General features: G+C 52.9%; 1 protein-coding gene across 1 annotated transcript; it reads right to left on the reverse strand.

Annotated features, from left to right (window-relative positions):
- Window positions 1-6,985: 6,985 nt before the first annotated feature.
- TMEM275 (transmembrane protein 275) lies at window positions 6,986-7,555 on the reverse strand. Its single transcript, XM_076010196.1, has one exon. The coding sequence runs from the start codon at window positions 7,553-7,555 to the stop codon at window positions 6,986-6,988; it is 570 nt and encodes a 189-aa protein (XP_075866311.1).
- Between the last annotated feature and the right edge of the window lie 4,039 nt (window positions 7,556-11,594).

Here is an 11,594-nt window from a genome sequence, read left to right on the forward strand (position 1 = left end):
CCAGCCCTGCCCATCTCACCTCCAGCCCCTGGGGACCTAGCCCAGAGCCCTTTGCCTTCAATCCAGCCAACTATCAGCCCGGATTGGATCACATCTGCAGGGAGGGAGAAGCTGTGACTGAGGAGAACCAGGGCATGGATCCTCGAACAACTTGTATCCGTGTCCCTGTTTCCTGGCACCCAGCTCCCCCAGGCCCTTGTGTCCCCAGAGAAGTGAGCTCGCAGCCCACATTTGCAGGCTCCTCTGACAGCTCAGCTCACATCCAGTCTCCTTCAGCAAGCCTGGGGTCTGGTCTGCTCCACTACTCTGCTCCAGGCTGGAAGCCCCAGTTCACAGCATGTTCCGCAATGGGGAGCTCACCACCTCCCAGGCAATAAAGCCATAACCTCCTACTCCCACTGACCTTTCATGGAAAATGATTGTTGACCCCACGAGGCCAGGTCACCTGACCACTCACAAGCCAGGACTCCAGTAATATCCCAGAGACATTTCTGGCTGTTTTGTCCAATGGTGGCATTCTAGGACCAGGTAGGTCATCACAGTCAGCCTCCTGCACCTACGGACTCTTTTGCTCACATACTCTCTGTCTCTGTTCAAAGATCCAGTGGGAAGTTATTTCACCTTCTTTGGCTCTGCTGTGTCTGTTTCTCCTTCCCTTTGGGGAAGTCCCCTCGGTCCTCCCAGGCTAACTGCAATGTGTCCCCAGAAAGCTCCCTCTGAGCTACCCTAGGGTGGGGAAGAAGGCAGGGACCAGTCTGGGCCTCCCCTAAGCTCCCTGGGTCTCTAAAACCCCAGCCCCATTAAAAGAAAGCCCCTAAATGTTATTTACACTTCGGAGTCTTAAAAACCATTAACAAAAGCCACTTAATTCAATTATCTTCCCGGCTGGCTCGGTTCTCAGCGCTGAGCACCGGCCTCCACTTGCCGCCCCCTCCCTCTGCCCCCCCCACTGTCATTGTGTCGGGCTAATGAGGTAAACTGAAGCGAGCCCTGTCCCCCCGACAGGTTTATGAGAATTTAATAAAGCGTGGCCGGGACCAAATGAGTTGCCTCAGCCTCCGAGAGCTCATTGTCTTCGGCGTCAGCGTTTTTTGACTCGAGCCACCCCCTCCCCCGCCCCAGCTCCCGCCTGGCTCAGCCCCCACCCGCCCTCAGAGCCTCCCTAGGTGAGCTGGGGGGCCTGGCGGAGGCCATCGTGGCCCTGCAGGGACAGGGCACATAGGCTGGACCCTGGGACGGACAGAAATGGAATTGCTCAGTGCGCCTGGAGAGGGGTTATGTCTTTGCCCTCACCTCCCACCCCTCACAGCAGACCCAAGAAACACACAGGGACCTCAGTGACTTCCTACACCACTGCCTGCTTCTGTGTCACAGCCTCTGCCAACCTGAGGCCCAGCTGGAGTCGCCTTGAGCATGATTCCCTTTTTCTTGCCTATGTGAAGTGGCCAGCCAAAGTGAGCTTCCAGAGTGAGCTTCTCTCCTGCCAGGGCACAGGCTGGGGACATAGGGCCCTCAGTCATGGCCTGGTCCCACTCCCTGCACATGGAATGTCACCTTCTCATATTTCTCCTGAGAGGTAATGAAGAGTAGAGCCCAGCCCAGTGAGCAGAAGGCACCTGCCCACGATTCCAGGGAAGTCAGAGGTGCAGATGGAAGAGACTCTGTCTGGAGGCTCCCCAGAGGCACAGGCAGACAGAAGAGCCCCATCCGGCAGCCCCAGGGATACCTCGAGAAGGCCCTGCTACCCCTGTTCCCTCATGTCCTGGCAGCTTAGGACTGGTCTTTGTCTGGCCTCTCAGGGGTCCAATGCCCAGGAGTTTCTGGACCATTCAGAGATCCAGAATCCCTTCTCTCCCCATCAAAAGTGGTTCTAGGAATTACTTCCTTCTGGGACTAATGCTTGGCCTGACACAGGGGCCGCATGTGGAAGGTCTTTAACTCAGTGGGTTATTGGGAAGGCAAGTCTTAGGGATCAAGGCTCAGTCTGTGACCATGATAAAAGCTCAGTGTTTATCCAGAGTCAGGATTCAATACCTATAGATCAGAGTCAGCGTTCAGGCTGGGACCAGATTCAGGGTTCTATGACCAGTCAGGCTCAGTGTGTTATCATAGTCAGGGCTCAGCGTATGGACCAGGGTAAGGGTCAGGGCTCAGTACATGGCCAGAATAAGGGCGAATGTGTGTCCATGATCAAGGCTCAGTCTGTGTCCCAGTCAAGGTTTAATATGTGCTAAAGGTCAGAGTTCAGTGTATGGACCAGGTGGGGCCAGGGCTCAGAGCATGACCAGGGTCAAGTTCAGTCTATGATCAAGGTCAGGACTTAGTATGGACAGGGGTGAGAGCTCAGTCATTTAAGATCAGGGTCAGGGTGTCGTCTATGACCAGACTCAAGACTTACCTGTGACCTTGATCAAGGCTAAGTTTATGTCCAGGATCAAGGCTCACTCTGTAAAAAGTTCAAGTTCCAGGGTTGGATGAGTCACTTAGTAAATTTGGGTGACAACATTCCCTCCCTCTTCTCTCCCACCCCCCATAACTCCCCTGCTTTCCCTGTCCCACAGGGTCTTGGCCCCCAGAAGAGGAAAAGGCAAAATCATGCAGTCTGGCTGGGTTGAGTCGCCTCTATCCCCTGTCACGTGCCCGGGGTGCCCTCTGGTGGCAGTCCCTAGCAGTGCCGATTTCCTCAGGCCAGGTCTCTCCATCTGGCTATCTCATACTTTGGGGAGCCTGGCCCGCTGTGGCCCATCGGTGCCCACCTAGCCAGCTCTACAGTCCAGTGCCACCTGCCCACAGAGAAGTGGAAAACTGAGCCACTGGGGGAATGCCCGCACATAAAGGAGATTTTTTTCCCCTCCTGCCCAGAATCAGGCATCTTGAAAAATCTCTATTACCAAGGACCTGGAATTGCAGCGGTGTGATGAAATTCACAGCTTTTCCTTATTCCTTCAGATATTTATGGAGCACCTACTTCATGCCAGTAGGCACTTAGGGTAGAGTGGTGAACAAGACAGAAGTCGCAACCTCGTGGAGCTCCTGTGCCACTGCTCCCCAGTCCCCAGACCATCCACAGCCCTTACCAGAAAGGCACTGGCACCAGCAGAAGGCTGCCTGAGATTCAGAACTGGGCAACGTGGGTCCCCTCTGTCCCCTGGATTCAGAGGTGAGACTAGTCTAGGTTATGGGTTCTCTGTCTTTGCAGTTCCTCGCGGCTCACCCGCTCCCGCATGCTGACGGCTGCCCAGGCTGCATCTGGTGCCTCTTCCTTCCAGAACTCAGGGCTGTGGCTCCAGCACTGTGGGGCAGCCCCACTGGTGGACTGTTGCCTTACCACAGCCCTCACTTTCCTCCAAAACCCAGTCCTCTACCATATGCCCGGTCCTCAGACAAAATTCTAGACCTTCCTCCCAGATTCTTCTCGTTCACTCACCCTAAATTCTTCTAACAGGAGACTTGTCCCAACTACCTCAGAAATGGGGGCAGAATCTGTTCCCTTGGCAGCGGCCACCCTGTCCCAGCCCCCAGCACATCTCGCTGCAATGACCTCCGAACTGCCCCCTTGTTTTCCCTCTCGCCCCTCAACACTCTATTTTCCACACAGCAGGCAGAGCAATCTTTACAATCATAAATCAGATCATGTCACTTCCCTGCTTAAAGCCCTCCAGTGGCTCCCACCTCATTGAGAGTGAAATCCCAGCTCCTCACCCTGGCTTACTAAGCTTCCTGTGAGCTGAGTGATGCCCTTCCCCACCTCTCCAACTTCCTCTCCCACACATCTCGACCGCACTCCTTGTCCTGACACGAGGCGGCCCGTCCATCCTCCTTTTAGGGCTTTTGTACTGGCCAGTTCCTGAACTTGAAATGTCCCTGCCCTAGACCTTTTTGTGGCTGACCCTTGTCATTCACAGCTCAGCTCAAAGGTCACCTTGCACAGAAGACCTCCCTAATCATCCAAGTCCCCCATCACACCTTCCTACTGTAATTTTCTGCACACACTGTTCACTAGCTAATACTTTTTGTCTCATTTGCTTACTTACTTAATTCTTCATTGTCTGTCTCCTTTAAATAGGATGTGAGCTCCATGAGAGGCTGTTCACCACTATATTCCCACATGGCAGGCACATAGCAAGGCTCAGGAATTATTTGTTGAATTAATTCGTAAAAAATGGTTGTAAATGGCTAGTAAAAATATGGTTCCAGCAGGAAGAGTGGGAGGGGACCCCAGTTCCTGGCCCCTTAACGGGCTCCCTTGTCCGGGCCAGCGTAGCACCACGTGCTGGGTAGGACTCACCACCTGGAGCACCCTGGAGCACACCTAGCCCTCAGGAGCACCCCTCTTTTCAGAAGGACCAGTTCTGCATCCTTTTAGCAACTCCTGGTGCCTCAATTCTCAGACTCTCAGGGCCAGAGGTGGGAATGCGAGGCTTGAGCCTCATCCAGGGGCCCCTCTGCAGCCCCCTTGCAGGAGCTGCCAGTCCCTGCTCAAATTCCCCAAGGACAGGCAGCTCGATGCCCCTGTGTTGTCAGAGTCATTTCTTTACCTTCAACAGAAACCTGCTTCCCCAGAGGCCCCCTTAGGGACTGGGGCCTGCCCAGGAGGGGCCTGCAGAGGGGTGGGGACAGCCTCACTATGTGTAGGAGTGGGGATGCCCTAGGGCTTCGTAGCAGTACTGTCTGTCCCTCAGCTCTCACCGGGGAAGGGGTGTGAGGGGAAGTCTCCCATGTGCCAGGCCTGGAGAGATGTGGGGTGCTTTGCTGGGGCTGACTGCAGAGTGGCCCTAGGGCATGGGGTGCGGAGAATCTCTTATGGTGTGCCCGTGGAGGGGGAGGGGCACAGATGAGCTGAATGATGATCTTTAGCTGAGGGTGGCAGTGGAAGGGACTCCAGGGAGCCAATGTCCCTCCCCTGCTCCATTCTACTCACTCACAGCATTGATCCATGGCCCACTGCCCGTGAGTCCTTATTGCATGCTCACTTCTCAGCAGCCAGGCTTCCAGAACACGATCTGGACATCTTGTAGGGGAGAATTGGAAGGAGCGCTGGGAGTGTAATTCCTGGCACCTGCCAGCAGGTGGGGGAGGGGTTTGGGTTGGGCTTCTCATTGCAGGGCTGGAATCCTGGGTGTCACCTCCTAGGAAGGTGATAAAGGGGGTGGTCCAGACCACACCTCAGGGCAGCCTTAGCAGCGGCCCCTGTCACCTCCTACTCTACCAAGGCAGTAGGTGGCGTCTGAGGCTGCAGACAAATGCACAGAAGAGACAGGACTGGAGCCTGGGGAGATGGCCTTCCTTATACAAGCACAGGGTCAGGGTGGGGAGGTGCTCCGGGAAGAGGTCATCAGCTCTAGGGACTGGATGCTTCAGCAGTTAGGGCCCATCAACCGATGAAAATTCATAGATAACCTGCTCGGCACCCTCCGATACCGGTTTGCTCTTCTCCAGGTCAGTGGGAGAGGGTGACAGTAGGAGAGACGGTGGCAGAAATTAGGGGAGAGGAGAGAAGACAATTTCAGAGCTGGTGGGAAAAGTGCCCAGGTCATGGCAGAAGAGCAGCAGAGCCTGCCCTGGAAAGAGACAGGGAGGCTGATGATGAAGCCAAGAGCGGATGGGCTGTGAGTCACGGCCAGCAAAGGGTGGTGGGCCAGTGTGTGCCACCATCGCTACCTGCCTAGGTCCCTATAAGGAGAGGAAGGGCTGACCCAGAGTTGCAGTGGCCTCCCTCAGTCCCTTGCCCCCTTGTTTCTTCTTGCAAGACAGCTGCAATTCGTCTGTTGGACGCCCTCACCTGCCTGGACAGCCCATAGGCTGGCCCCAAACTCTGCAAGCCCAGTCAGCCTGGGTGAAAGTCTGGCCCTCACCATCCCTGCTAGGTGAACACACCCTCTGCCACTGCTGCCACCCCCACACTCCCACAGCATGTGTGACATCAGATAGCGTTACCCACACACAGCTGCCACTCTCCATCTCTTACATGCACCAGCCAGTTGCACCTATGGTCACACGCCCAAGCATATCCATCCCCCCAATCTGACACCTGTCTCACAGACATTCACAGGCACATGGTCTCAGGCACAGTGTTTTGCTCACAGTCACACGTTCCTCTCTGCAGGGACCCTCTTCTAGGTCTCCAAGAGGGGCTGGTGCTAGGATGCTGAAGCACTTGGCCACAGGCTGGGAGGACCCAGAACCCAGGGGCCCCAAGAGCCAGCGCCTCCCTCCTGGCCTGCACCACCACAGAGGACTGGCTTTGGAGGTGCTTTATTGAGGAGTGAGGCACCACGGGAAGGAGTGGAGGGCAAGAGCCGGCACTGTTGGCAGCAAAGCTCACACTGAGACCTTCGGGGTGGGAGAAGCCCCCTCACCACTTGCTCCTATCCGGGTTCCAGCCTCAGCTCTCCTTGCCCTGAGGCAGAAAAGATGGGGTGTGCGCAACCCAGCTGTACCCTAGGGACCACCCTGGCTCAAGTCAGAACACTCCCCCCTCTAAATTAATCTCAAAGGTCTTGTTGGGGTGGGAAGGGGCGGAAGAGGAAGCTGGAAGCCTTTCATGCAGTGCAGGGACAGAGACAGCCCAAGCTGACATTCCTCCCTTCTTCCCCTCTTCCTTCCATCGCCTGGGGGTGCAGGCCTTGCTGGTAGTTAGCCCCAGCAGAGTGGATGCTTCTTGGTTCACGGTGTGCGAATGCCATGGCAGGGCGGGGACAGTGTGAGGGGTTGCGGGTCCAGGGGCCGAGATTCATCAAGTGTGGAGGGTGAGGTGAAGTAGGGACCAGAGACCCACCTGAGGGGCCAAGGCTCTGCTCCCTTCTTTAGGGTGTAAGCCCTCACCACATTGTCTCCTCCAGAAGTTCGGGAGATGGGACAGAGGAGGCCACCTACGCCCAGCGGACACTCAGGGGAAAGTGTTTTTTTCTTTTCTTTCTGTTTTTCCCTTAAATGGCACTGAACGGTGGGAACCCAGCGGCGAGCAGGCCGGGGCCCCGGTCCGCTAGGGGGCGGCGCGCTCCCGGGGCAGGTTGAGCTGCAGCCCCTCTGTGCGCAGCGCGCAGACGGCCGCGGGCGCGGGGGCGTCCAGGGCGAAGGCGTCGGGGCCCGGGCTGGAGCGGCCGGAGGACGCGGCCGAGACGGCGGGGCTGAGCTGCACAGCCGTGGTGTCCTGCGCCGTGCGCTCGCTGCTCTCCATCTCCAGCGCCACCGGCCCGGCGCGGCCGCCGCCCTGGCCCGGGTCCGCCGCCGCCAACGAGCGCGCGCGACGCGCGGGGCCGCGGCGGCTACACAGGCAGCAAGCCGCGAAGAAGCCGAGCGCCAGCACGAGCAGCGCAGGTCCCACGACGAGCGGAGCGTTGTGTCCGGGCAGGAAGGAGGCGAAGGCGCCCACCAGCGTCACGTTCACGCCCGCCAGCAGCACGCACAGACCGCAGGCGCAGCACAGCGCCGGCGACGGCAGGCCCGGCAGCCGGCCCGGAACGCGACCTGCAGGCGCCATGACCTGGGGCCCCTCGCGCTTCTCCGTGGCCCCCTTGCGCTTCTCCGCGACCGCGACCGGCGGCATCAGCATGCGTCAAGCTCCCTCCTGCAGCTGGCCTCAAACAGCCCACATGTCAGGGGCTGAGCTCGGGGTCGTCCTGTGGGAACACAGCAAGAGGGAGGGGTCAGCAGGGTATCTCCGCCTCCGGTCCCAGCTCAGTTGTGTGGCTGCATTCAGTGCCTGGCAGCGCAGCGGTCATCTTGGCCAGCCCCTGCCTCTGCCTCTGGGAAGCAACAACCCACCCTGTATGGGAGGAGTCTGCCTATTGTTCCCCCACCTAGGTCCTGGAGTCCCTCATGGCTAGCCTTGCCATCCTACACGCCCACTTCCTATTGTCCTCCAGACACAGCCCCTCCACCTCCTCTCCTCCAGGAAGCCCACCTGGGCTCATTGAGTGAATGGCTGTAAAGTGCTCAGCATGGAGTGTAGTCAGGTCTAGGTGTTCATTAAATAATAATCCATCATCCTCAGTGGTCCTAATTTAGAGGGTAAGTGGCAGCTCTTGGGATTTAGATAACCCACTCCTCCAAGTGGAAAAGTGCTTGGAAATAATCTGACCCAGTCCCTCCCTGTTCAGAAGAAGAAACTGAAGCTCAGACCAGGACCTAGGTGACCTGCCACCTGGCCTGGGTGTCCCCACACTAAGCTCTAGTAGGCAATGACGTTAGCTGGTAACAGTGACATTCACTTTCCTGAACATCAGATGATGTTCCATGTTTCAGATAGCCAGTTAGAGGGGACAGTCCCCACGAGCCTGGGTTGGGCTGGAGCATACCCAAGGCCCCTGGACCCTTTCTAGACTCGGCATTCTATAATGTTAGATTTCAGTCCTATCTTCATTCCATCCCTGAGGATTCTAATGTTGAATCTGGATTTAAAAGTCCATGGAATTCTAGCATTCTCTAGGTGTCTCTGGTTCTGGATCTATCAATGGAGTCTAGAATTCTGGAAATGCATGCAGAAGCAAGAATAATATAATGAATCTAGGGGTTTATGACTTCTGTTTGAGAATTGTGTTCTATAACATGAAATCACAGTTGGTACAAAGGCCCTCAAAGGAGTAGATCATAGCTAGTGAGCTGTGTTAGAATCGTGAAAAAAAAAAAAGGGCTGGATGGGGATGAAAGAGGAAAGGTCAGATGGCACCCAGGTGGGAGGGGAGCATGCAGGGTGAGGAAGAGGGAGTGTGACTTGGACACATGGCCTCTCTGTGCTTCAGTCTTATCATCTGTCATGTGGGGCTAACAGTAGAACGTACCTCAAAGGGTATAGTGATAATAAAATAATCTAAATAAAATGCTTAGAACAGTGAGTATTTAGTAAATGTTAACCATGTCATTGTTTTGATGGTTGACAGAGAAGGGGCTATGAAGTCTCAGATCTGGGAGGTTGGTCATGTTGGGTTTGGATATAGAATAGTTGGTCTGTCCCCCTGGGTGGAGATGTCTTCGAGTGTCCAAAGCCTGCACCCAGTGTGTTTAGAGAAAGCTTGGTGACTGAGTGGAAATGAGAGCTCGTGTCAGGGAGGAGCAGCTCAAATCCTTCACTCTGGACACAGGCTGGAATCAGCCTGGCCCAAGCAGGTTGGAGGGCCTGAAGGGCCACCTCCAGGCCAGTCCATGTCTGCTGACTCCAGGGCTCCCTCTCCTGGCACCATGGTGAGAGGTGGCAGTTCTACCAGGACTTCAGCCAGAATCACCTTGCTGCCACACCAAGTTGGCAGGAAGTCAGAAATCCCAAAATCCTGGCAAAGAAAGTGTATCTTGACCCTTGAAGGCATCTACAGACCACAGATTCCTCAGGAAGCTCCACATTTGCATGAACCATCTGCTCTGTAGCCTGCCCTGATGGTTCTGCCAGACAGGAATAGCAACCTTTAAAGGCATACAGCAATTTACAGATTGCAAAAGCACTTTTACATCTACAGTATCACTGAATCCCTACAGCTGCTGGATGCTTATCAATAGTCACATTTTACAACTGAGGAAACTGAGGCTCAGAGAGGGAGGTGAATTGGGGCTCTGGGGGCTGCACTAAAAGGAAGAAAAGACATCCTGGGACTAGAGTCAGGGAACAGATGATCTGGTTCACACCACACACAATATTGCTTCATTTTAAAGAGAAAGGCTTGATCTTCAGGAGAGGCTGTGGAATCCCCAAATCTTCCCCTTTCAAGCCTCTCCCCCACCTCACTCATCAACATCCGACATCATCTGACACAGGCAGGGTCTTCTTTCCTGTGGGAGTCTTAGTCTGAGGCTAACAGAGGGTAAAGGGGGCCTGATGGAGGGGAGGGAGTCTGGCCCTTCACCTCACCTCACTTTGACTCTTGGAAGCTGACACTGGACAAAGGTCAGGGAGGCCCTTGGTGGCTGGAGAGTCCAAGGATCTTGTTTCTTTTACCTTACAGGGTCTTTGTCTTTGGGTTTGAGCAGTTTCACTATGATGTGCCTGGGTATATTTTTCTTTTTGTATCCTTCTTTGTATGTATTCTTCCTGGCATTTCTATAATCTGTGGTTTTATGTCTCCCCTTAGTTTTGGAAAGTTTTCAGCCATTATCTTTTCCCCCATTCTCTTTCTTCTCTCCTTCTGGGACCCTAATTACACATATGTTGAGCCATTTGATATTTGTCCCACATGTCTCTTACACTGTATTCTGTATTTTCCAGCCTTTTTTCTCCCTCTCTTTCAGTCTGTATATTTTTCTACTTATTTGTCATCCAGTTCACTAATCTTGCCTTCACATGTGTCTTCTTCTGTTGCTAAATCTATCTATTGAGTTCTCAATTTCAGTTGTTATAACTTTTCAGTTCTGGAATTTCCACTAGATACTTTTTCATAGATTCCAGTTTTCTACTAAAAGACTCCCTCTTGTTATCTATTTTCCTGAACATATTAAACCCTTTAAAGTCCATGTCTGAAAACTCCAACATTTGGATCTTTTGTGGGCTTGTTTCTATAGTCTATTTTCTTGCTCCTGGCTTTGGGTCATTTGGTCTTATCTCCTGGAATGCCAGATAATTTTTTATTGAATGCCCAACATTGTGTATGAAAAATTATAGAGAAAGCATGAGGCTCTGGATGATGTTATCTTCCTCCAGAGAGGAAGGCTTCTGACAGGTAGCTAAAGAAGGGCAGGCCGCCTTGACCCAGTCTGGGATTGCATTGATTGGAAACTTTGTTTCAGTCTTTCTAAATCTAGTCTATGTCTGGTCTACCATTATTCTCAGTGTTGCCCTTTGTGACTCCCTACTAAAAGCTACTAAAAACTAGGACCTCTCCCTGTTTTAAGTCCTAAATTCCATTTTTTGAATCCTCAATCCCATGGCCACTGCCTTCTACAAACAGGAAAATGATTTAAGGGAACAGTGAAATTAAATATTATTTCTCTTCTCTCTAAGATCTTGGCCCCTCAAATTCTTACCTTAAAATAAAATTCTTATCATAAAATAAAAAGAATAAATAAATAAAAATAAAGGCATAGGGGAGCTACCTTAGCCTTGATTGCTCCCCTATGCCTGTAGCTCTCCTATGCCTTTATTTTTATTTATTTATTCATTTTATTTTATTTTATTTTATTTTATTTTGAGAAAGGGTGTTGTTCTGTCACATTGGAGTGCAGTGGTGTGATCATAGCTCACTGCAGCCTTAAACTCCTGGACTCAAGCGATCCTCTCATGTTAGCCTCCCATAGTGCTAGGATTACAGGCATGAGCCACTGCGCCCAGACTCCCCATGCCTTTAAACAGATTTCTTAAATGCTTAACCAGCTTTTTAAATTATCCTTGGTGGGTGAATTGGTCTGATATAACCTAGTCTACTTTAGCCAGAAACAGAGGTTTAAGATGAGAATCTGAAATTAACACTTCCAGATCAATTCAATAACTAACTGTACTATGCTGAGCACATACTATAATATCTCATTTAATATTTATAACACGAGATTAAGTATTACTCTTCTATCCCTATTTTATAGATGAGGAAATTGAGTCATAGAAAGATGAGGTAAACTCATCCAAGACCACTCAATGGCAGTAGTGGTGCCAGGATTTGAAACCTGGTGTCCTG

Source organism: Microcebus murinus, chromosome 2 (genome assembly GCF_040939455.1).
Source record: "Microcebus murinus isolate Inina chromosome 2, M.murinus_Inina_mat1.0, whole genome shotgun sequence".
Lineage (NCBI taxonomy): Eukaryota > Metazoa > Chordata > Mammalia > Primates > Cheirogaleidae > Microcebus > Microcebus murinus.